Source organism: Mustela putorius, unplaced genomic scaffold, assembly GCF_011764305.1.
Source record: "Mustela putorius furo isolate JIRA1106 unplaced genomic scaffold, ASM1176430v1.1 tig00000139_pilon_pilon_pilon, whole genome shotgun sequence".
NCBI classification, from domain to species: Eukaryota; Metazoa; Chordata; class Mammalia; order Carnivora; family Mustelidae; genus Mustela; species Mustela putorius.
Window position 1 is genome coordinate 7,885,562 of NW_025421293.1, and position 26,112 is coordinate 7,911,673.

Sequence of the window (26,112 nt, forward strand, 5' to 3'; positions counted from 1 at the left end):
TAGTCGAGAGTGGTGGTGGTTCCTGTTGTGGAAGTTGTTACCGTGGTGCTACTGGGGGGTGGTAGTCGGAGAGGTGGTGGTTCCTGTGGTTGTGGTGGTTTCTGTGGTGCTACTGGTAGTGGGAGTCGGAGTGGTGGTGGTGCTTCCGGTGGAGGTGGTGGTTCCCGTGGTGCTACTCGCCATGGGAGTCGGAGTGGTGGTGGTTTCTGTGGTGGTGGTGGTTCCTGTGGTGCTACTGGAGGTGGGAGACGGATTGGTGGTGGTTCCTGTGGTGGCGGTGGTTCCCGTGGTGCTACTGGCGGTGGTAGTCGGAGTGGTGGTGGTTCCTGTGGTGCTACTGGTAGTGGGAGTCAGAGTGGTGGTGGTTCCTGTGGTGGTGATGCTGGTGGTTTCTGTGGTGCTACTGGCAGTGGTAGTCGGAGTGGTGGTGCTTCCGGTGTTCGTGGTGGTTCCTGTGGTGCTACTGGATGTCGGAGGCGGAGATGTGGTGGTTCCTGTGATGGTGGTGCTGGTGGTTTCTGTGGTGCTACTGGTAGTGGGTGTCGGAGTGGTGGTGGTTCCCGTGGTGCTAATGGCAGTGGGAGTCGGAGTGTTGTTTGTTCCTGTGGTGGTGGTGGTTACCATGGTGCTACTGGCAGTGGTAGTCGGAGTAGCGGTGGTTCCCAATGTGGGTGTGGTAACCGTGGTGCTACTGGCAGTGGTAGTCGGAGTGGTGGTGGTTCCTGATGTGGTGGTGGTTACCATGGTGCTACTGGCAGTGGTAGTCGGAGAGGTGGTGGTTCCTGTGGTGGTTGTGGTTTCTGTGGTGCTACTGGCAGTGGTAGTCGGAGTGGTGGTGGTTCCTGATGTGGTGGTGGTTCCCGTGGTGCTACTGGCAGTGGTAGTCGGAGTGGTGTGTTTGTTCCTGTGGTGGTGGTGGTTACCATGGTGCTACTGGCAGTGGTAGTCGGAGTAGTGGTGGTTCCTGATGTGGGTGTGGTAACCATGGTGCTACTGGCAGTGGTAGTCGGAGTAGTGGTGGTTCCTGATGTGGTGGTGGTTACCGTGGTGCTACTGGCAGTGGTAGTCAGAGAGGCGGTGGTTCCGGTGGTGGTGGTGGTTTCTGTGGTGCTACTGGCAGTGGTAGTCGGAGTGGTGGTGGTTTCGGTGGTTGTGGTCTTTCCCGTGGTGCTACTGGCAGTTGTAGTCGGAGTGGTGGTGGTTTCGGTGGTTGTGGTGGTTCCCGTGGTGCTACTGGCAGTGGGAGTCGGAGTGGTGTTTGTTCCTGTGGTGGTGGTGGTTACCATGGTGCTACTGGCAGTGGTAGTCGGAGTGGTGGTGGTACGTGATTTGGGTGTGGTTCCCATGGTGCTACTGGCAGTGGTAGTCAGAGTGGTGGTGGTTACTGATGTGGTGGTGGTTACCGTGGTGCTACTGGCAGTGGGAGTCGGAGAGGTGGTGGTTCCTGTGGTGGTGGTGGTTTCTGTGGTGCTACTGGCAGTGGTAGTCGGAGTGGTGGTGCTTCCGGTGTTCGTGGTGGTTCCTGTAGCATCTGTGGTGCTACTGTCAGTGGGAGTCATAGTGTTGGTGGTTCCTGTGGTGGAGGTGGTGATTCCCGTGGTGCAACCGGCCGTAGTAGTTTGAGTGGTGGTGGTTTCTGTGGTGGTGGCATTTTCCGTGGTGCAAGTGGCATTGGGACTTGGAGTGTTGTTGATTCTTGTGGTGGTGTTGGTTCCCCTCATTTTACTGGCAGTGGCATTGGCAGTCATAGCGATGATGCTTCCTGTGTTATTCTGTTCCCTTTTTCCTGTGGCAGTGGGAGTTGGAGTCCTTTTGGATTGTCCATTTGTTTTAGACATGTTTCTTCTGGCTTCTTCATAGGATCCATGCATTGAAAAGTCTAGGGGGTTGACGGCCTGTGAGGCTTTTTCCAGTCGTTTTGCATGAAGGTGCTCCTTCTCCGCGCTCCAGGGCTGCTGTGCCTCTCCTGTATCATTGATTTGTTCTATCTGCTTGCACTTAGGGTCACGGCGGTTCTCCTGTGACTCACACCCTCCTCCATCCCATACAGCCTTTTGTCCTTGGAGACCTGAATGACAGAACCGGAAATTAGTCTCCTTGATCTATAACTTTCCTTCCCTTTTGAGATCCTTCCTTCTCTCAAACCTCTATGACCGCCGCCCCACACACACTCCAGCCCTGTCTCTTGTGGAATGCACCATCTTGCTTGTTTCAAGATCTTGAGGTCAGGCAAGGCATAGGGGTTGAGGGGATGGAATATTTTGAGACGAAGGGACATCATGTTGTAGAGCAGTAGGAAATGGAGTTTTTGCCCATTTCAGTAGTCAGATTTCAAGAAATTAAGTGTTTCCATGTGACTGAGCCCTTCCAATGGAACATGAGCACAACTGAGCATACCGCTTCCAGACCAGCCCAGAAACTTCTCATCGTGGCCCTCATTACTCTTCTAGCTGGAGGCCAATCGGAAGGAGGCCCAAGAGAAGAGGAAGCCTCAGGAAGAAGGAACCTAGGTCCCTGAGTCACCACATGAAGGAATGTTACCTGCCATACACGAACATCTGCCTCATTTTATTAAATGAGCAAGAAAAAAATCTTTTTTGGTTGTGCAATTACATATTTGGGGCATATCTGTTATAGAAAATACAAAATGAGAAAGAGCCTCATTTAAGCTCTAGGAATGGATATACTTGCTCTCATTATCTTTAAGAAATGTAAACCTTTTGGGATGCCTGGGTGGCTCAGTTGGTTAAGCAGCTGCCTTCGGCTCAGGTCATGATCCCAACATCCTGAGATCGAGTCCCACATCGGGCTCCTTGCTCAGCAGGGAGCCTGCTTCTCCCTCTGCCTCTGCCTGCCATTCTGTCTGCCTGTGCTCGCTCTCTCCCCCCCACCTCTCTGATAAATAAATAAAATCTTTAAAAAAAAAAGAAATGTAAGCCTTTTGTATTAAATAATGCTTCACCCTTGTGATTTAAGATACTTGTAGTGTTAAGAGAATTTGGCCTAAGGTGCCAACCCTGTAGTTTCAATTTGTAACATAATTGAGTGATTGATTTAGACTTGTCATTTTACATTAAAATCTCACTAAGACTATAAACAATACGAAAACATTTAAGAGAAGCTAATATCTACTGTTGGGGTCAATTAACATGTTTAACATGTTAAAACATGTTAAACTCCTAGGGCCTGCCTGGGCCTACTTAGCCATAGTGATTCCTTGTTGCCTGTAGACATTTTGTTGTCTAATAAATGCCTCAACAGTTATTGGTATCAGTCCCAGGTAACTTGCTAAAACACACACCTAAAACAAGGCCATTTTGTTGTTTAATAAATGCCTCAACAGTTACTAGTATCGGTTCCAGGTAACCGTTACTAAAACACACAGGTAGGAGATATCCAATCAGACAAAGCCACATATGTAGATGTCTGCGATTGTGCCCTATAAAAACTAGCCTGTAAGACCAAGGGGCGTCACTCTCTTCGGAGGTGGCCCTGGCGGGTCAGTCTGACTTCCATAGAATAAGGCTTTGCGTAACTTTGTCTCAGTCTCGTTCCTTTGATAACGGACCCAACACTACCACACAGATAATTACAATGTATTAGACTTGAAGGTTTGGGGGGAGTTTTAAAAAAATCTATATTTAATGTACTACATTTGTGGAGTTTCTTCAATACTTGGAAAGGTTTCCTTATTAATCAAACCATGAAAGACTTTCAATAGGAAAAGTGATGTATTCATTTTATAAGTGTAACTTGAAAGGTTGAAAAGTGATTTAATCGGCCAAGTATGTAAAATGATTACGCACCAATCAAAGGTCGTTCTCAAAGTGATACACTTCTGCTTCTGGCCAAGAAGGAGTGTCAGGGATTGGAATTCACCCTCCTCCCTGAGAACACACCCAGCCCCCAGATAACCACATCACCATACAAGAGACGAAATGATAGCTGTCAGTACGAAGGATGTCAGGCAACAGAGGACAGCGGTTCCCGAGAGGCACACGAGGAAACCAACAGGGGGAGCCCTGTGATGGCCCAGGCTTGCAGACAGTAGAGGGCTTCCAGGCAGAGGGCCCGGAGGGACAACCAGCTGGAGCCCAGCCCATCTCCTGGGCTGAGGAGATGCACATCAGTGTCTTGAGAGACCAAAGCAGCTGGAGTTCACAGAACAGACTGACTGGGGAGGCAGACTTGCACAGAGGGGCCCCTGGATATCCGCCACGCGCACTACCGACCAGAGCGTGCTTAGGAAACAACTCCCCAAGATCCAGGAAGTGCCACTGGAAAAGATCAGAAGGAAGCTGACCAGTTCTCATGTAGGGACACAGTGCTGTTCCCACCAGCCAAAGTGGAAAAACCTGTACTTCTCAGGGGATGGGACAGAGAACTCAGGAAGATCTTACTTCGGTCCTAGGAAATACAGCCCTACACACCGTGTGTGTGCCTCTTGCTCTGTCCTCCCCACCCCAACGGCAAGCTGATTCCCATTTTGACCGGACATATTCAGGTGACATTAAGTAGACATGCCAGACTCATTCAAAACAGAACAGCTGAGTTCTCTGCTAGATCCCTTGGAGCAAGCAGCCTTCTTCTATGGACTGTTGAAGCCCTTGAAGGGCACCGCTTCCCCCCCCACCCCATCGCTTCCCACCTCTGCAGCATCACCCAGGCCTGCTGGTGTTCCCTGCAGAGCATATCCCAGATGTGTCTACTTCCTTCCATGGCTCCTGAAGCCACTGGATCAGCACTGCCGTGGACTCCCACCTGGCCTCCTGCCCCGTCTCCACACTTCCCAGCCAGACCTCCACGCTAAGGACTCCTACACGCTGATGCTAGAGGGTTCCTTTCATGACACACGTGTGGGGTTACTTCTGTGCTTTAACCCCCACTGTGGCCCCCTCCCCAGATCTGTATGGTGAAGTCCTAACCCCTAGGACCACAGAACGTTACATCTGGAATTAGGATTGTTGCCGATGTAATTACGTAAGATGGGGTCACCCTGGAATAGAGTGGGCCCTCATCCAAAACGAGGGGTATCCTTCTAAGAAGGACCCGTGTCCGCATTTTGAACACAGGGACATGCGCACAGGGAGATCCCCGGCAAAGCATGAAAGCAGAAACGACGTGCTTGTGAGCCACGGAACCGCCAAGCTTGCCAGCAGCGACCAGATGCCAGAGGAGAGGCCTGGACAGATCCTTCCTTCCCCACCACCTTCAGAGGGAGCACGGTCCTGCTGACATCTTGGTTTTGGACTTCTGACCTCCAGACCCGTAAGTCAGGATTTTCCCTGTTGTTTAAGCCACTCAGGTCGTGCTAATTTGCTGTGGTGGAGCAAAGGGAGCAAGACTCCTTCTGGTCACTTGTGGCTGCAGCCATGGGTTCAAGGGGAGAGAAGTCCGTGGTGAAAACCCAGGAAGGCTTCTTGGAGGAGGCGGACCATGTTGCTGGAGGGGAGGAGGAAGGTAGCCTCTAGACTCGCTCTGGAGGCTGACAGTGGGACAGGTGCTGAGGACGTGAGTAGACAAAACACTCAGGACAGGCAGTCGGGGAGAGGGCATGGGGAGAGGCCTGAGTACCCAGCACTGGACATATTTGTGCTGGCCGTGGGAGGGGAGAGGCACTTGCCACAGTTGGATGCAGGATGTTGTTTAGCTGATAAGCACTATATAACCAGAACGTGCTGGAAGGGGGGACCAGGTGGCCATGAGAGGGTGTGCCTGCCAGGAAGAGCCAGCTGAAGGCCACGAGGCTCTTCCTTGCGGTCCACACCCCACTCAGTCATCCCCAGCCCAGCAGCCTGAGAAGGGTTGCGGCACTGGGTCCCCGGAGAGGGCCCACGGGAGAGTCAGGTGTGCTCAAAGCTGGCCAGAGCTTTACAGACCAGCTGATGCCAGATGCAGAATGGGGACCCCGGGATCCCAGAGAGCAGGAGCAGAGTCTGCAAGGCTCCATTTCACTGAGGGGGAGACTGAGGCTAGAGATGCAATGAGCCACAGCTGTGCAGCCTGTGGGAGAGGCTGGGGGCAGGGAAGAGGAGGGAAAGAAGGCGGCAAAGAGAGGAAGAGGGAGGGGACAGGCGGGCCAGAAAGCCGGAACCGAGCAGAAAGGGGCGGAGGAAGAGGGAGCTAGAAACATGTTCCCCAGCTAAGGCACATCACGGTGCCTCAAATGGCTTTGTTAGAGGGAAGTCACTAAGAATCTGGACAGCGTAGACAGTGCCTGGGAAGACGGTGTCACTCTTTTTTTCCTTTTTAGTTCAATTACCCAACAGATAGCAGATCATTAGTTTTTGATGTAGTGTTCAAGGGTTCGTTAGTTACACAGCCCCCAGTGCTCATGACGTCACGGGCCCTCCTTAACGCCCAGCACCCAGGTACCCCCGCCCCCCTCCAGCAGCCCTCAGTGCGTTTCCCTAGCATCATCCCCTCCGGTTCGGTCACGTCAGTGTAAATGGTAGGTGTTCATCCTTCTGAGGGTGTCGTTCCTGTAATTAATAAGGTGACAGCTCTGGGTGCTGTCACACTGGGAGTCTGTGCCAAGAGATGGCAGGGTTCGGGTCAGTGAACCAGCCCTTTAGACCGAGCCAAGCACTGCCCCACCCTGCCCCGGAATGTCACCCTTCTCATTTGGCCCATCAGCCCTCAGGCTGGTCCCCAGAGAAGGCCCTGCTCCTGTGGGGGCGGTGGAGGGGGGTCCAAAGAGGCCTCAGGCTCCGGGACTGCACTGCCAGGTACCTTCTCCTCTGCTCCCACCTCTTTCTTCCGAAAAGAGCTGCCCAAATTCTGGGGCCGGGGGACCAGGAGCCCCCACTGCTCCCGGTGTAGGGAGCTCACGCAGGACAAGAGCCCAGGCTACGGCAGTCTGAATGCCATCTATCGGCCCAGAATCAGCCTCCCCGCTTTTGCCTCCAAGTCCCCTTCTCACCCCACCCGGAACATCCCAGGAGGACATCTCAAGGGAGGGAGAGCCTGAGGCCGGCAGTTTGGTTCCTGCCTTTTGCCCTTCCTCTTTCTCTGGGGGCAGGCGAGTGGCAGAGGGAACCTGTACAGGGTCTTCTCAGGACCCCCCATCAACCTCTGCCAACCTGAGCCCCGTCCCCATGGCCATGGAACCCATCCAGCATCCAACCCGTATCCTTTAAGAGAAGACCCTGAGGCCAGAGGTGAATGGAGCTGTCCCGTGGTGCACAGCTGTCTCAATGCAGGGTTGGAATCTGGGGCTCCCGAAACCCCATCTTGTACCCATCTGGCTACAGCAGTGGCCCCCTGCCTGGTTCTGGGAGGCCTGACATCCCTGGGATATCCTCAGGATGGGGTGACACAAAAAAGGCTAGGATGTGAGAGCGGAGACTTCAGGCATTTGTCCCCATCATGACAACAAAACCTGGACATTTGGTGGGTTGGAGGGGCAAATCCACAGGGTTAGGACAGATCCCAACGTCGGCCAAGCATCTGCCATATGCCAGGGTCCCTGGCCAGTCTGAGCTCTTATCCTCTTCTTAGAGAGGAAGGAGGCTCCGAGAGACTAACTTGGAGGCACCCCAAAGTCTCAACTCTTCTCCCAAACATAGTTGGGGAGAAAGGAGAGGGCAATGGGCATGAGGCTGAGCTCCAGGCAGAGGGTGCCCCCACCTGTGCCCCCCAGGAAGAAGCCCTCCTTTGGGCCTAGGCAGATCCAGGAGAGGAGGGGAGTCTGGGGTTCACTCACCATGGCCGGTAGCAGCTTGGTATGACAGGACGTGGAGGACGAGAGGCAGCAGGCAGAGCGTTAAGGCTGCCGGTCTTGACATCGGAGCTCGGAGGGCAGCGCACTTGCGATCCACCCTTGGGAGAACGGGCAAAATGACTGTCAGCCAAGGAACCCCAGTAATAAATGAGCCCCAGAGCCCTTTGATCCCTGAGACACTGGCAGACTGGGGCCAGCCCACCTGAGTCAGTGTATGAGTTTCTCCCATGACGAGGGGGGGGGGGTGGTGGGCATGGATTTTATTTCAGGCCAAAGGGCAGAGGGCGGGGAGCCCTTCCCTCTCCGGGCAGCACACGAGCGTATCAGCCGTCAGATTTTTCATCCTAACAGAGGGGCAGGCGCAGGGGCCGGAAGACCTGTGGAGGGAGACCAGGGCGGAAGAGAAGATGCCGGGCCTGAACCACAGAGGAGAAGGGCGCCCGTTGTTCAACTCCCAGTAAAGACACTCCTCCCTTCTTCTCAAGCTCTCTTTACTGGCCCTGTGTGTACCCCACCAGGATGCAAATCATGGCCACACCTGGGCCAGTGCCCAGCTCTGGGATGGCTGCATCCTCGGATGTGCGGGTCCAGAGATCGATCTCTGAGTTCACAGGTGAGCACAAGTTTCCATGGCCAACCGGAGTGACCTTGCCCCCACCCAAGGTCAGCAAAGCCAAGCGCTCACTCCTTCGCGTTCTGTGGGCTGCCATGCCTCACTCCCGGGGACTTAAGCCCCCAAGGGCTGATCCCAGGCTCTTCTGCCACAGTGACCTCAGGCAGAGGTGGACCTGATCCTGCCCCGGCCTGAAGCAGAAAAGGGGGACCACGCTCCCTGCTCACCACGTGGTCACAGGAAGGGGCTGAGCGCGGTGAGTATCCCCTGTGCAGATCTGGTCTCTAATCCTCGCAGGAGTACTCTCCCCAGGAAGGGCCCCCTGGAGCCCCAGGTGGGGAGGCAGACCCCCCGCAGGGAGAGAAGGAAACTACTCACTGCTCTCTGCTTTAAGCTTTGCTCTTTCGTTGGGAGGCAAATTCCAGAGTGGAGAGTCATTGGAGCAAACAAAGAAGCTGGGGTGTCTGGGCAGCCCTGGGGCTCCTGGACGGAGGGCAAGGAAGGAGCTGGGAGCCCACAGCAGGGGTCCGGGCCAAGTCCACCGGCTCTGAGCAGGACCACCTTGGGCCCTGATGCCTGTTTCCTTTTGAGCAGTGGGGGAGGTGGACGAGTAGCACCGTGGTGGGCTCCGTCTGCCGCTGTCTTGTTGTCCAAATCTGGATTTGGGGCGGGGGCCCCGGCTCACTCCCCGCGCCGCTGTCACCACCCTGGGCCTCTGGATGTGGAGCTGGGGGTGGGAGACTGGAGGGGAGGCCAGCGGGCCCTTCAGTTACCTGTCCCTAGACCACGGGTGCCCACCCTCCCCAGGGAGCCCCGGGGTGGTGGGTGGCAGGGGTAGGACGAACGGCACAGCTCCTAGTGCGGATGGGCCCCCGAGTCGCCTCTGTGGTAGGGTCAACGTTCTCCAGGGAGGGCTGGAAGTGGCTGTAGATGTTTTCAAGGCTGATTGGGTCCCGCTTCAGATTCTCACCTGCAGAGAGAGGGGCCGGGCTCAGTGAGGCTGAGGGGAGGCTGGAGAGACACAGAGAGGGGCCCTGTCCCATAAAGGGACAGCTCTGAAGAGCGGCCCCGCATTTTCCCTGAAGTACCTCCTACCACTCATTGTCTGTGGCGGGACTCCGCAGCGCGCCCGCGCCCGGGGAGCTGGCCCAGTGTGACAAGAGGACAGGAGGGAACGGCAGCCCCCTGATTTGCCTCGGGGTCAAAAGTCATGGCCCCAAGCAGGCGCCCTGGCGACCTGGGGAAGGGTAGAAACGGGAGGAAGCCGCTGCTCTGGGGTCACCAGCACACGCTCCCTACAGCAACGGACCGAGAGAGGATGAGGCCAACAGACCAGGTCTCAGAGCAGGATTGGGACATGCAGAGCCCCCAGCAAGGGGAACCTTCCAGACAGTGGTACAGGCTGGCACGGAGGAGGGAAACTGAGCGTGGGCCACACGCAGGCAGGACGGATAGAGAGGAAAGGTGAGGCCTGGCAGCGGCTCTGTGGGGGCTTGTGGGTCAGGAGGCCGCGCAGTGGCTGGCAGAGCCTGGCGGCCCACAGCCACGCTGGGGCTGGCCGTAGCATCTTCTAGGCCTTTCTCCACCCACCAGCTTGCCCCTGGTGAGAAGCACCTTCCCAGATGCCTGTGTTCTGGAAGCTGCCAGGAACATCTCCGTGCCACTCTTGGGCGAGACAAATCGTATTCCCGCCTGCCCACAGAAACACGGGGAACTGCTGGGAGCAGGGAGGTGGAGGAGGGGGCCTAGAGGGCCCTGACCCTGGGCTTCTAGAAAGGGCTATCACAGCCAAGCCCTAGGTCAGGGACGGGCCTGTCCCCAGAGCAGCAGCAGAAAACAAAACAGCGTCACCATGACCCAGCCTGCCCTTCCCTCAGTGGGCCTCCGTTCCCTTATCAATGAGTTGGGAGCACCAGACCCAGCCAGAGCCACTCCCTCTGACGGTCAGAGGGGCTGTGTCCATCGATTTTCCCCCACTTTACAGCTGGGACAGCGACACAGGACAGCTCATCCCCGGTGTCCTGGTGCAACAATGGGGCGCTGTGGCCGCCGAAGGGTTAACCCCAGGTACTGTCGTTAAAGAATCCAATCTCAGACCCCCAGGTTTTGGAGGTATTTCTCTGCGGAACAGATCAGATCCGATCAGCAGGCTGCCTTTTGCTGTTTCCTAGAGCTCAGTGGGGTTGGGTCGCCATCAGGCCCCTGAACGCGGAGCTGAAAGGGACAGAGCCTTGGCAGGTTCCAACTGTGGTCCCCCATCCCTGGGCCTGGCCCCAGAAGCTCACCTGTGCAGTCTTCTCTGGGACCAGCACAGGAAGACGGTGAGGACCGCCACCGTGACCACCAGCCGTGCTCCCACAGCCCCCACACTCCCGGACACCAGGCTCTTGCTGGTACTCAAGGCACAAGTCTCTCCCCAGTACCAGTGCGTGCCTGAGGCCGGGCATCTGGGGACACACACGAGAGCAAGCCAGTCCACTAGCGTCCCTTATACCCAAAAGTCTCCCAAAAGAAAAAAATGAATGCCAAAGCATAGGAAACTGGCTCTCCCTTCCAGGGCAGGCACCAGTTAGGAGGGACCCAGGCAGGGAGGCTCCCCAGCACTTAAGGGGCAGCGAGGGGTGGGGGTCCCCTTACTACAGAGCAGGCTTCAGAGTCAGCGTTGGATGCCTCGTCCCAGACCCTCGACGTCCACCCATCTAAGCTCTGGCTAGCACCTCCTGAACTTCGTGCCCAGCTATAGCTAGAGGTGCTATGCCCTAGCACTGTGCTAGGGTATCGAGAGGAAAAGGAAGCAGAGACAGATCTACAGATACAGATCTGGAAACCGGGGAACTAGAACTGTCTCGGGAAGCGGCTCGCTCAGTCCTAGGATGCCCACGTCTGTAAGCTGCACGTGCTTATCGCGGTGGGGGCGGGGGTTGAAGGGACGGCCAGGGGGGAGAAAGAGGGACAGTGGGGGAGGAAGCCTGACCCCCTCTGCCTCCCCCTCCTCACCCCTGCTCCACGACTGCGGTGGAGAGTGCCGCCCTACCACCGGAGAGGGTGGGGGCCTCCGAGGGGCTGGACACTCACAGGCAGCGGGGGCCACGCGGTCGCAGCTGGCATTCACCCTCATGACAGGTCCGTCGCACCTTCGTCCCTGCGGTGGCCCAGACCAGCTTCCCGTCCAGTTCGTCCACATAGTAGAACTGGGCATGATCTCCTTCTGAGAGCCCGGCTCTGGGTTGTGGGGGAAGGGTGGGGAGCAAGCATCGGGCTGGTTGAAGCGCCCCCAGCCCCCATGCGACGCCCACACTCTGCCCCCCCAACGCCCAGCACTCCTCGGAGCCGCTTACCCTGCAGATCAAAGCCCTGCCCTGTCTTGCTCAGGATGGTGGTGGCCTCCTCGTCATGGCACAGAGGTGACGCCGAGCATGGTGGAAAACACGAAACAGACACTGGCCTCTGCCCCGCCAGGGCTCGGCCCATCCCTAGATGCGGCCGGGTCTGTAAGCAGGCTTGGACCGGGGCTCTAGGGGATCACTTGAGGCCGAGACTGGGAACAGCTGCTGCGCCCACTGCAGGCTGGAGAAGGCACCCAGGCCTGGCTTCCGGATCCCTACAGGGAGGCCTCTGGAGTTCCAGAAAAGGGGAGAGATGCAGGGCAGGGAGAGGCTGAGACCTCCCTCTGGGACCCCTCCCATCCTTTCCCCGCCACCATCAAGGGGTCCTGGGGCGGGCCCGCCTCTGCCCGCTTCAGAATCACCAGAGAGCCTTTTGGTCTCATTCATAATCTTTTTTTTTTTTTCTTAAGATTTGATTTATTTATTTGACAGACAGAAATCACGAGTAGGCAGTGAGAGAGGAGGAAGCAGGCTCCCTGCTGAGCAGAGAGCCCGATGCGGGGCTCGATCCCAGGACCCTGGGATCATGACCTGAGCCGAAGGCAGCGGCTTAACCCACTGAGCCACCCAGGCGCCCTCATTCATAATCTTGACCTTTATGACTTTAGTGAGGCTAGAACGAGGACCCAGTGATGCATCGGTCACCCACCCTCCCAGAAAGTGGGGCCCACAAAGCAAGAGGGGTGTGACCCAGAGCTGTGTGACCCAGAGGCAGGACAGACTCGAAACTCTTCCCTCCACCAGTTAACATCCTAGAGGGAAGCTGCAGGGTCAAATGATCCGAACGTTCCAAAATACCAGTGATCGCAGTAAATGCCACTGGGGGAAGTTCATTTATAAAAATGGAAGTCTTCTGGGTGAAGACGTGGCAAGACTGAACCCTTGGGCGCTGTGGGAATGGCAAAGGGCAGAGCCACTGTGGAAGACAGTACGCTGCTCCCCCCAAAATTAAAGATAGAATTACCCTATGACCCAGCAATTCCACCTGTTGGAATCCACCCAAAAGGACAGACAGCAGGGATCTGGAGACATCGCTGTACACCCATGTTCCTTCATGATGCTTCGAGACCGCTAAAACGCGGAAGCAAATGACGTGAGTGTCCATGGATGGATGAATGGATGCACCAAATGTGGTACACGGTACAGTGCAACGCTATTCCGTCTTACAAAAGCAGCAAATTTTGACACGTACTACGATGTGGATGAACCTTGAGGACACCGTGCTAAGTGAAATAAGCCAGTCACAAACGGACAAATACTGTATTGAGTATTTACATGAGTCCAAATACACAGCGCACAGAGACACAATGTGGAATGGGAGTTGTCCAGGTGGGTTGAGGGGGGGGGGGGACTTGAGAGCTATTGTCTAAAGGGTACAGAGCTTCGGTTTGGGAAGATGAGAAGGTTCTGGAGATGGACTTGATGGTGTGATTGCAGAACAGTGGGAATGTACTTAATGCTACAGAACTGTACACTTAAAATGATTCATCCAATGGTTAATGGCAAATGTTACAGGTATTTTACCACAATAAAAAATATTTTAGGGGCGCCTGGGTGGCTCAGTGGGTTAAGCGTCTGCCTTGGGCTCAGGTCATGGTCTTGGGGTCCTGGGATCGAGTCCCTCATCAGGCTCTCTGCTCAGCAGGAAGCCTGCTTCCCCCTCTCTCTGCCTGTCTCTCTGCCTACTTGTGATCTCTGTCTGTCAAATAAATAAATAAAATCTTCAAGAAAAATTTTTAAGTTAAAATTTTTTAAATAGAGGCTGTTGGATTATATTTTGAAGACCAAATGAGCATGCTTTTAGAAATGAAGAAACATGAGGTCGTTTTAGAAATATAATATTCCAGGGACGCCTGGGTGGCTCAGTGGGTTAAGCTGCTGCCTTCGGCTCAGGTCATGAGATCTCAGGGTCCTGGGATCGAGTCCCGCATCGGGCTCTCTGCTCGGCAGGGAGCCTGCTTCCTGCTTCCTGCTCTCTCTCTGCCTACTTGGGATCTCTCTCTCTCTGTGTCAAATAAATAAAATCTAAAAAGAGAGAGAGAGAGAGAGAGAAATATAACATTCCAACCCAGAAGCTCCTTGTTAGACAACCAACAGAGCACTGAGAGATCTTAAGATAAGGTGCAACACCAGTCACAGCCATTGTGACAGAGAAGTCAGGAACAGGACACAGAAGGACAAAAACAACCAAAACCTTGTGCCACGGGTACTGGGCAGGGGGTGACAGTGGGGTAGAGGACGCTGAGCCACGGAGCCCCATGGGTCCTTGACAGGTTGGATCTCCCACTTTCCCTGCTGGGACAAGACACCCTTCAGGCTCTCCTGCCATGCTTCTGTCTACTTCTTGCCACTCTCCTTTGGAGGCTCTGCTTCTCCTCCCTGTGCCCTAGATGCTGGGGCCTCCCATGAGTCTTTCCTGGGAAATGTTTGCCCCTGTGCTATGACCATTCCCAAGCCATCTGGTCTACTCCCAGGGCTTCCAGCATCTTCCGTCCAGGGAAACCAGCACCAGTGTCTGCCACAGACACTGTCTGTTACACGTTCTACCACACGTCGCTGCGTTCCTCGACCATTCAGTGTGGCCGGGCCCTGGGCACTTGAAACCACACCCCCCACCTAAATCTTCTCTCCCATCCCCCACCTTCTTAACCTCCCTCGTAACAGCAAAGGGCACTCCACACCCCAGTGGCCCAGAAATCTGGTGTCATTCCTCCTTCTCTCCAAACACCCATCAAATCCCTAGGATCGTTGGTCTTGCTTTCTAAAGACCTTTTACACTGGACTACTTTTCTTCTGCACTGTCGCCCCTCTGGTCCAGGTCACTATAGTCTCCAGCCCCTGTCCGCCCACTCCCAGTCCTGTAGCCAGACTGAGCCGTCTCAAGTGAAAATCAGACACTTTCCCAGGGAGCCAAACTACTGAGGTTTAAAGACTGAGTGACTTGGTACGGGGCATCTTTCTACCTCCTCTCCCAGCATGACCTCAAGCTGCCAGCTGTTCTGTATGTCCCTGGAATCCAGCCTCCTCTCTCGCACCTCTAGGCTCCCCGTCAATTCCCTCCACCTCGCTTATTCCCCATCAGGAATCAAACCTCAGCTTAGTTGTCATTTCTTCCAGAAAGATTTCCCCCTACCTCGCCCAGCTTGCATTCAACCTCTCCCCCGGGACCCTGTGTGTCTCTTACCATCAACTCTCACCATATCGCACAGCCATATTGCTGTGTTCTGCCACTCTTTGCTCCACGGAGACCTGGACCACGGTGTACCCTGCACTTAGCACAGGGCAGGCTTTCAGTACAAGCTTGTTCAAAGGATAAATGAATGACTAAAGGAATAGGCTGGGGTCCCCTCTGGGCCAGCTAGGTACTGATACTCATTCAAGACTGGAGAAGACAAGACAGCAGAGAGAGGGGGGCTTCCCACAGTCTATAAATCTGACCTTTCCCCCATATACTCACAACAGTCTCCGTACGAGACCAGAGTGGGGGAAGTTAACATGCCAGGACCAGCTGCGAGGAAGGACTTGCATTACGAGTGGTATAGAAGGCATCTGGGGACTGTTGGATTTGATGCATCTGACTGTGGAGACAGTTGATTCCATAGTGAAGGATGTGGGTGTTTCCTGCTATCCACCCGTAGTGGGGAAAGTTTCACCTGAACTTGAAGGAGAAGCAGAACCCGCGATCTCTTTGGAAAGTCTTGTCCAAAATTACTGTCAATACGGGCATATCGGCGGTGCCAGACAGAAGCCCCATCACTTAGACTTAAGGATGTATGTTGTGAGGCATCTATGGTGGTAAAAAGGTGGCCAGAACCTGAAAAGGATGGAGAACGTCCTTCAAATTTGATAAAGGAAGTTTCAGGGGAAACAGGAGGTTTGGACAAGTCAGAAACACGGTATACACAACTGACTCCTCTGTGAGAATCAGTATGGCTAGTCCCAAGGGTAGACTTGGGTGTGAGAGGTCACTAGGGCTTGATGGGAACCCAGGACTAGTCTCGTCTGGGCTGCAGGAAGGGTGGAAAGATGTTGCTGTGGACGCTGGTGAGATTACTGTGTTCGAGGTGGATCCTGGAGCAAAGGTTGTGTGGTCATCACCGGAAGTGGCAAAAGGTTCAACAGACCGTGATGTGGACACGGAACTGCTATCCTCTTCGGTAACGGTGGCTACAGGTGAGTCTGTGGGTGTAGAGGAATCAGAGACGGTGCTGTGGTCTGTGGGTTTCTGGGTGATACCAGCGGCCATTGTTCCTGAGACAGCTGGGCTGCGGGATGCCTCCCCGGGGCTCCACAGAGCCGCAGAGCTCCCAGTGCCTGTGGCATGCGAAAGTAGGGATGACCCTGGGGGCTCAGATGATGCTGGCACGGTGGCAAGGAAGGTCACCTCCCCCGTGAGAGTTGAGTCCGCTTGGCGGGGGACCAGCATGGGGGTAGAGAGCTCACGGGGGCTCAATGCGGAGGCAGGACTCGCACCATCTGTGCCGTGGGAGGACTGGGTGGTGAACCTTGGTGAGGATGATGCTGAGGGGGCACCGTGGAGAGTGGACCTTGCAGCAAAGGACGCGGCTGTTCATCAGCCATTGGCCGGGGAACTCCAGGAGTCAGCGGTCCCTGACATGGGAGCAGAAATTCCATCTCCTCCGCTAACGGTGCCATCTGACATAACTGTAGGATCTGATGAATGAGGGGTGCCCAGATAAGCACTGGATCCCCCCAAGAGGCCCTTGGTTGTCTGTGCCGAGACAGAGAGGTCAGCAGACAGTAGGCCAGTACTTGAAGGGGGCCCAGCACTTCCGTCATCCTCGGTATGGGAGGTTCCAGAAGTAACAGTCGTTGGGGACCTAATCACACACAGTTGGGGAGACAGAGAGCAAATCCGTGAAAGCTGTGGCGCTGCGTCCCGTGGTCAGGGAAGTAGTGGGAAATCCATCCTAGCGTAAGGGACTTGGAGAACCGGGAGTATAGGAAGACACTGTGTATTCGGGTGACTCTGAGATGCATGAGGACTCCATAGCGCTGGGGGAGGCTGATGGTCCCGACCCTGGAGAGGTGGCTACAGGTTCCGTGGGACCTGATGGAGACCCGGGACTTCTGTCATCCCTGGTATAAGCAAGCGGTTACCGCTGAGTCCAGGGACTGAAGGGAATCAGAGATGGGGCTGTGGTCTGTGGATTTCCAAGTGATCATAGTTGGTCCAGAACCAACGGGGCAGGTACAGAAGTCTCCAGGCCTCAATGCGGCTGCAGAACTCTCTAGGTCTGCCGTGTGGGAAGGCTCAGATGAAACGGGTGAAATCAGAGATGGTGGTAGAGGTGGTTATCGCCTCTGTGAGAGGTGTGGCCGTCTGTTCCCCATATGTGGTGAGCGTGTAGATTTCACCGGGGCTTGTCGGGGAAGCCGGACCTGCCTTGTCTGTGCTATGGGAACGGTGCATAGGAAATGTCAGTGGGGAAACCCCTGAGGTCCCGTCCTGAGACAAAGATGGGGTCATCTGCCCGTGATCACTGCGGGTGGGCAGAGTCCAGGGGCCCTAATGAGGAAGTGGGCATCCCACCCCCTGTGCTCAGGGCGCTGTCTGAGGGGATTGTAGGCTTGGTGCCTGCACACACAGTGGGTCCTTCTGTGAGGCCTGAGTCTGCAAGGGGGGTAGGTGGATGGCCAGGCCTTGAATGGAACGCACTTCTGTCTTCCCAGGGAGGGGAGGTAAAGGCTGATTTGGACAATTCAGGACTGGTTGCGAAGACAGAGGTCAGTTCAGTAAAAGCTGTCATGCTGTGACCAGTGTTGATGGTTGTGGTAGGAAATCCAGCGGGGCTCAAGGAATTAGAAGAACTTGTAGAATGAACAGAGACTGTAGAATCTGGTGACGACAATCTGTCCTGGATAGCTGGTCAACCTACGATATTAGAGCACAACTTCTCCCTTCAGAGGTACTGGAAATATCAGAGGAAACTCTGTATTTGGACAATTTTCCAGCAACGCTCTAGTTTGTCTAGAGGGCAACGATCTAGCCTTCTGTCCCTTCTGGAATATACTACTTTGTCGCTAGATAAGGTTCTGGATGTGGCCTGAGATTTATGACTTGGATCGTTGGTTGTAAGGTTACAGATGCTGACAAATCCATATGGCCGCTCAGAAACACAGGGATGCCGCCCCAAACTGCCTGCCCCATCCTCCCTTAGCACTCTGGGACGTATTTATTTACTTGGGCACTCTGGCATAAATCTGAAAGGACATTTGCACTCACGCAAATGACGCATGGACTTTTGTTCCCCACATTCTGTGATTTGCAGGCCACACAGTCACCTTGAGTCATCTGGCTGTTACTCAGTCCGACAAGAGTCTCTTTGCCATCTCTCAGGTGGGAGACGATGCCCACACACACTCTGGCCTAGCAGTTCTCACAGAGCCAGGAGGCCCAGGGGAGCTAAGGGACATTTCCGTGGATAATTCGCCACCTGCGTTTCTCTCCAGACACACTTACTGGAGAGCTAGCCCCACCACCACCTCTACCCGGCCACCATCCTGCGGCCCAAGTGAGCTCCTCCTACTCCTCGGCCCCAGAGCCAACTCTACAGTCTACAGCTGTCGGAGGGGAAGAGTGCTGGGACGGTGCCCTGCACCTGGAGGTCTCCTCCTGTCATCCCCTCGCCACTTAGAACATGGGGTTGCATGTGTAGGACTCTATTCTCCTATGTAAGGTGGGACTTTAATCCTGGCTCCTCTTTTCAGCCGATGAGATGAAGATCAAAGATGAAAAGAATCTTTGTGACAACAGTGCTGTAAAGGTAGGGAGTACTAGGAATTCTACAGGATCGCACAAGGGGACTTCCTTGAAAGGGCAGGGCACACGGCTTCTTGTCCCTCCTGCCAGGACCCCAACCCTCCCCAAAGAGGCCTGGAGCCGCCTCTTCCTCAGCTCTCATGAGGATGGACCTTTGCCACTGCCAGAAAGTACCACGGAGGCCTTCAGAGCAGAGTCACCCTCTGTCATTCCAGACGCTTCCCTTTTCATAAGGTCCTGACAGACAGTCCCAGGGAGAGACCAGGAGTTGGACAAGGACTGGAAACCAGGGTAAACAGGGAGTGGACAATGAGCCAAGGCAGATCATTCACACCAACAGTTCCAGATCTCTGGTTTGGCAGACCACCGTTGGAACACTTAAGGAACAGCACTACCAAGTCACAGATCAATGAGTTCAGGTCAAAGGTGTAAAAACCCCTAAGACTTTTGGGAATTCTACATTAATGAGAAAGACGGAAAAGATCGCTTGGCTGATTTTTTTAAGTCAGTAAACACGTTTGCTTCATCCAATCGTCTTGCCTCTGAATTCGGTTTTGTCTGATGGGGCATGGTGGGAGTAGAGGGGCTGAGCTGGGGAGGCTGCCGAGGCGGGGAGCATCCCTGAGTCATGGGTATGAGGAGGATCAGAGGGAGGCAGCGCTCAGGGGCTCTGGTCGACACGAAGCACAGGGTGGCATGGCTCAGAGTAAAGCCAGGCCTGGCTATAGGACCTCAGAGCTGCCTACTCTTTTTTTTTCACCTTTCCCTTGAGTGGTGGGCCATTCTGCCCTCCTGGTCTCAGAGGGTGCCTCCTCCACTCACCTCTCTGAAGCCCTCTGTGTATGGGGTGACCACAGTCCTCAGCCTCCCTACCTTCATGTGCCCATGGGAGAGCCACTTCTCAGCTCTGCCCCACCCCTGTCCTTGTAACTGCTGAGACCATACCGGGCCCTGGGATGGCTGACCACTCGGCCCTCTGCCCTTGCTGGGACTCCCGGCCCCTCCAGGGCAAGGTGGGGGTGGTCGAGGTCCACATGGCGGGACGTGGGAGCAACCCCAGAGGGCGGTGTGGGGAGGGAGGGAACAGCCAGGAAGTAATATCTGAGCTGCCGTTCCCCCCCTCTTTAAAAAAACGGTTTTGTGGATTTAGGCATTATAAATTTTATTGGACTTTTAAACTCACAAAAGTAGACTGTTTATTTTGACAAGTCAAACAACGAGCGGACACGAAAAGGCAGTTTATGGTCGTGTGTCTAACTGAATCACAACGAATGAACAGGGGTGGGGACGGCTGGCACTGACTGGCCACCTATCAGCGTCCCATACGAGCCTTATCACAACTGTAACCCAGGGGCTCTGTGGGGACAGCCCACACAATCCCAACAGCCCCCTCCCCCACTCAGAGCAGAGTCTCCACGACCTCGGAAACCCAGAGCAGGTGCTCAGGGGGCACTTCTGAAGCAAATGAGTGAATGAGTAGTGAAAAGTCCCCCAGACTCTTTCCTAATGTTTCAATGTTACCCTGCAAGGCAGGCGTTACTGTTTCTGTCTCACACACACCCTGGAGTTCCCAGGGTAAACTCTCTCTCCAAGTTCAACCAGCTGGTAGGCTAGAATCCAAGAGGGTAGAGAGACAAGTGTTCTGTTTTAAACAGAACAAAAGAAGAGGCAGAAAATATTTGCATATAACAAATCCTAGCTTATAAATGTAGTTTTTTGTGATGATGTCTCTAATCAGTCTTCAGGGATTTTTTTTTTTTTTAATTTGCTTCACTGTGTCTTGAGAAGCTGAGCTTTTAAAAGAAAAGCACAGCCATTCTCCAAGGAAAGAAACCCAAATGGTCAACAAGCCTGTAAGAGAAGTAAATAACCTTCACCAGTAAGCAAAGAAATTCAAAACAAAGCAAGATGCTACTGATCTTTACCTACCAAACTGTACCCCCCCCCAATAATAAATGATGATGATAGCAGCAGCTGGCTGGGGGCATTTGCACAGGATGCCCACGGACTGCACCTGGTATCAGATTTCCAAAGGAGAATTTGAAAACACGCGCCAGGGACCATGGGCAGACGCGTACCATTCTCAATGATCTCATTTCTAGACACTGATTCTAAAATAAAGCAACCTGTGGCAGACTTTTTTTTAAGCTTTTATACAAGAATGTTTATTATGTCATTATTTATTATAACGAAAAATAGGCTAAAGGTGGCCAAGAATAGAAGAATAAGAAACTGATTAAAAGACTTAGGACTATGATCCTCCATAGAACGGAATACTGAACATAAACTAAGCAGGGGCACGTGGGTGGCTCAGTCCGTTAGGCATCTGACTTTGGCTCAGATCATGACCTCAGGGGCCCAAGACCTGAGTCAGGCTCTACGCTCAGTGGGGAGTCAGCTTGAGATTCTCTCCCTCTGCCCTGACCACCACCACCCCTCCCCGGCTCAAGCATTCTCTTTCTCTCTCTAAAATAAATAAATAAATCTTCCTTAAAAAATACATTGCCCCCACTATGCAGCCATCAAAAAAAAACCCAAATCTTGCCATGTGCAAGGACATGGACGGAACTAGAGGATATTATGCTAAGCGAAGTAAGTCAATCAGAGGAAGACAATTATCATACGCTCTCTCTGATATAAGGAATTTGAGAGTCAGGGCGGGGGGGGTGTCCCTTGGGGGAAGGGAGGGGGAAATAATGAAATAAGATGGGACCAGGGAGGGAAACAAATTATAAGAAACTCTTAATCTCAGGAAACAAACTGAGGGTTGCCAGGGAGTGGCAGGGTAGGGTTAGGGTGACTGGGTGATGGACACTGGGGAGGGTATGTGTTCTGGTGAGTGCGGTGGAATGTGTAAGACTGATGATTCACAGACCTGCACCCCTGGGGCAAAGAATACACTATATGTTAATAAAAAAAATACATTGCCCACAGAATAAATCTAAATATGTATTCAGAAATGAGAAAAATTTTCAGTGTTTCTCTGACCAGTAAGATTAAGTGAAATTTTCTTCTTTTTGTTTGCCTATACTTTCTCAATGTTTCTCAACAAAAATGTATCCGTGTTCTGATGTGTAAAACATACAAGCCACAAAAGCCAAAGGTTAGATGTAGCCCAAGCCTTAGAAAATGCAGGGAAAATCACTCACGGCTAATGATTCCCAAGCTAGGATTCCCCAAACCCTCGCCGTCAAAATGCTCAAGAAAAATGATCTAGGGGAGCCTGGGTGGCTCAGTGGGTTGAGCCGCTGCCTTTGGCTCAGGTCATGATCTCAGGGTCCTGGGATTGAGCCCCACATCGGGCTCTCTGCTCAGCAGGGAGCCTGCTTCCTCCTCTCTCTCTCTCTCTCTGCCTGCCTCTCTGCCTGCTTGTGATCTCTCTCTGTCAAATAAATAAATAAAATCTTTTTTAAAAAATGATCTAAAGGTGACTCTTGAATAACATAGGTTTAAATTGTGCGGGTCCGCTTGCATGCATATTTTTTTTCAGGACAGCACTGTAAATGTATCTTCTCTTATGATTTTTCTTAACCACACCGTGCTTTCTCTGGCTTACGTTTTTGTATAATACAGATGACAGCCAAAATATGTGTCAATCGACTGTTTATGTTCTTGGTAAGACTTCCTTCCGGTCAACAGTAAGGCTACGGGTAGATATGTTTTGGGGAAATCAAGAGTTATATGCAGATTTTCGACAGCACGGAGGTCAGCGCCCCTAACCCCTCTGTTGTTCAAGGGTCAACTGTATTTGCCTATGTTATAGCCACGTACTCATCATCAAAGACAGAGGCTCTCCTGCCTAACAAGCCAAATTCCCTACTTTCCTGCCCTGTTGATGGTTTTTACTGCTTCTTCACAAAACGTGTATTTAGATTTTTTCTAAAATCTAAATTGGAGTGAGGCAGCCAGTTTGCTGGACAAGGCTTTCACTTGGTGACATCCTTGGGGAAAAGCTCTAGAAAGCAAGTCTGAAGACGACCACTGCGAGATGAGGCTCTTTCCTCCTGCCACCTCCAAAACACATTTGTGCTTGTGGTGAACTCAGTCAGTGGGGTCCCTGGGAAAGGCCCAGAATGCTGGGGTGTCAGTGGGGCCCAAGAGCGCCTCCAAGTCATCGCACAACCGAAGGATCTAGTGTGTTCCATTTCTCCCTGGAAAATGGGGACCAATGATGCTTGCCATGACCACACTGCTCACTCTAGAATATTCTGTAAGAGAAGCAGTGTGGGGGCCACTGGGATGTGCTTCGGCCCCCCAGGCCCCGGTGCACTTTCAGCCCTGCCACACAAGAGCTCAGTGGTGTGGGCCTGTCTCCATTTCTGTAAGGCCATTTCTACCTGGGAGAGTGGCCACAGAGCTGACGCCAGGCTCTCTCCCTTTCCCTGCTGCACATACCTACCAATATTCCAATTCTCTCCATAGTTATATACGACTTTTTCGGTTCAGAATTGATCTAAGGCCATTGAGTATCTATTAATACTTCCTTCTAGGGTGTCTGGGTGGCTCAGGCTGTTAGGCATCTGCCTCCAGCTCAGGTCATGATCCCAGGATCCTGGGCTCGAGCCCCGTACTGGGGCTCCCTGTTGTTCCCCTTGCTTATGCTCTCTCTCTGTCAAATATATACATGAAATATTTTTTAAAAATAAAAGAAAGAAGGAAAGAAGAGAAAAAGAAAGGAAAAGAAAAGAAATGAAATACTTCCTTCTGGCCCAACTCCTCAACAGCCACCAAACTGCAATGCCACCACCTCTCCCTGCGGCCTCCCCAAAAGGCAGGATGGGGGGGGGGGCTGAAGCAGACTCTGAGGCCCCGCCTTCTCTCCTCCATCATTGGCCCCTCTCAGAGCTCCAACACCCACTTGGGTTCTAGTACTTCCTGTACTGTTCCCATGGTTCCACACAGTAAACTTGACTATCAACTGATTTATTCAGCATTCTTCATCCAGAGTACCAAACACCTGCCCAGGAGGAGTCAGGCCTGCCGTGTTTGCTGAATGAGTAAGTTTATTACTTTCCGTGTAAAACAGCACTTCCTTTTAATTGCTCTAAATTTATACTCTGCAAGTTTCAAAGGTTGTCCCTTTGTCTATTGTGAACAAATCACTCTCGTCTTCACCACACTCTTCTTGATTTTGCGCTGGAGCCTTTTCCACTTCCGCCTCCCCCTTGCTCAGCCCCAGAGCTCTGAACCCTCGGGCCCCTGGACCAGCCCCTCCGGGGCAGACACTGCTACCCTGTCGCCCTGCCATCCTGAGAAGCTCCCCTCCCCCTCCCCACCCATGAACTCTTTAGAACTTCATGCACACAAAACAGGACACAGGCCCCAGTCCTTGTGTTGACCCACAGCAGTGTCTGGTCTTTGTGGCCCCTGTAGCACATGGAGAATGGAGAATTCAAGCCTGTGCCCTATTCACATCCACCCCCAAGCCCCAGGCCTGCAGGACTGTTGCACCCAGAAACTCCATGGTCCCCTCAAATGCAACAGGTCTCCCAGAAGGCCGCCATCAACCACCAGAAGGATGTTCCTGCCCTACCACTCATACATGGTCTAGGATGGTGTATCCTGGTGACCACACAACTCATCATCAAGGAAAGTGGGGCTCCCGGCTAGAGCCACACACCAGGATGGCTCCCAGGGCAACATAAGGGTCTGCCCTGGCAGGTCAATCCACCCCTGCTCAGTCCCCAAGGTCCTCTGAGGTCTCCAAGCCTCCACCTGGATCTAATGCCTTGGTCTCCCAGGGGCGCTCCCTTACATGCCCCCTGACCTTTGGGGCATTCCTATAGGTCATCTCCCCAACACAGCCCTGCCCGTGATTTCCTACCTCCTCAGGTTGGCATTCTTTCCCCCTACTGTTTGCTTGTCCAAAACCTCATCAGTCCTCACAGAATACCAAGACAAGAGTGCCAATTAGAAAGAAAATCACAGATGTCACCCGGGGTCCCTGAACCTTCATCTGAACCCCTCCCCGAAGACCCAGAATACAAACGGGGGGGGGGGGGGAGGGTGTTGCAGAGGGCTGAGGTCCTCCAGTGCAGGGATGGGGCAGTTCAAACCTTCTGTCAAAGGGGGACACCATATTAATTATTTGCTGTGTGGCCACAGGTATGTCACTCACCCTCTCTGAACCTCAATCTCCTGTCTGCCTACATCTCCTTACACAGTGTGAGCTACCTGCTGTGAAATGAGTTTGTGAAAAGCATAGCCCTCTGTGGGTAGGAGGTGGGGGGCCCTCTGGGTACCATCAGACCTTCTGGAGTCTTCTAGAATTGCCCTACTTGCCTGATCTCTCCACTTCTGATAGATGCTTTCTGACTCTGGCATGCTAATGGGCTCACAGGTGTCAGTGTTCTTTTTCACAAAAATACCAAGCACCTTAGGAAGAGGGGTGTCTGCTTGTACTGGCGGTTCTGTCTACCTCACAGCAAGGCGCACGGTGCCAACACTTGGCTGTCAGTGGGGCCCTTCATCCCCATCATCACCAACCCCCTTCCCTCTCCCGTGACAGCCTGACCAGAGAGGGGCCCGGAGTCTGCCTGGGGACAGGGACAGGCTGGACCCCCCCAAGGCTGAACCCAGCCACAGCTTCCTAGTCTCTGTATTTGACCTTAAAGCTAAATTATCTAGAATTTCTTTCTTCATGCCCTAAGTCCACATAGTTCCCCCATAGCCCCTCACCCTTTCCCATCAGCCCCTCCCGGGCTGCGCTGCTGGGCCTTGAACGTGTCTGGGTAGAGAAGAAGGCGGTACGTGAGGGCAAGATGGTGGGCTCAGGTGGCACCTGAGGACCCGCCTTCATGACTGGGGTCTCAGAACTCCCTGCGTGGGTCATCTCACTGCCGCCCTGCAGGGCACCAAAACTCCCTTCCCCACCCTCCTGCCCCCTCAACCCCCCTCCCCCACGACCCTATGGGGCCTTCAAGGGTCCCCTCTTCTACCGGGGACCTTGGTCTCACTCCCCTAGCACCCCTCACTCCAGTGACTGTCCTGCCCACACCTTCCCTCCGGTTTTTCCTGGTCTCCAGCGCTGGGGATGACAAAGTCAGCTCCGAGTGAGGGAACCCACAGGAAATCAGCTTGTAACTGGTTGCTTCCCAGAGAAATGGCCGTGACAGGTTCAACAAGAGGCTGCGTCTCCCCCTCAGCCTTTCAGCTGTTACTAACCAGAGGGTTTCCCCAGGCACCCCTGAGCTCTCCCCATGCAAGAACAAAGCTGCTGGATGCCCGGTCCTTTCCTCCCCAGGCCAGGGCTGATAGCCCTTACGGTGCGCCTGTGAGGTGTGGAAAGACGGGCCTTCTGAGCAGATCCAGCCCTCAGGACTGTCCCTCCAGGGGGAAGGCAGGCAGAGGCCACCATCTAGGTGAGGAAAGAGTCCCTGCTCCTCCAAGGAGAAGGCTGGAGAGTGGGAGCTGGGGGACACCAGCCCCTCTCAGCTCTGGGCCAGGGGCTTCGTGTAAGCCATCAACGGCACAACCACACGCCATACCCCTTGCCCTGCTCCCACACATCTCCAGGCACCCCCAAAGTCAGAATGAGGTGTCCAGCTCCTTGACAGCCCCCTCCCCTGCAAAGGGAGTGGGGGAATAGAAGAAGGAGCCCTGCCTG

At 53.8% G+C, this 26,112-nt stretch overlaps 1 protein-coding gene and 1 long non-coding RNA gene across 2 annotated transcripts; one reads left to right on the forward strand and one right to left on the reverse strand.

The window, feature by feature from the left end:
- Positions 1 to 628: 628 nt before the first annotated feature.
- On the reverse strand, positions 629 to 2,037 carry LOC123390676 (salivary glue protein Sgs-3-like). Its single transcript, XM_045074870.1, has 2 exons — positions 873 to 2,037; positions 629 to 688 (listed from the first exon to the last, which is right to left on the reverse strand). The coding sequence occupies exons 1-2, from the start codon at positions 1,869 to 1,871 to the stop codon at positions 629 to 631; spliced, it is 1,059 nt and encodes a 352-aa protein (XP_044930805.1). The 5' UTR covers positions 1,872 to 2,037.
- A 6,002-nt stretch (positions 2,038 to 8,039) lies between these two features.
- Positions 8,040 to 12,187, forward strand: LOC123390695. The gene is made up of 3 exons (XR_006605242.1): positions 8,040 to 8,336; positions 8,491 to 8,592; positions 10,321 to 12,187. It is a non-coding gene; the product is annotated as an uncharacterized LOC123390695 (long non-coding RNA).
- Positions 12,188 to 26,112: the final 13,925 nt, after the last annotated feature.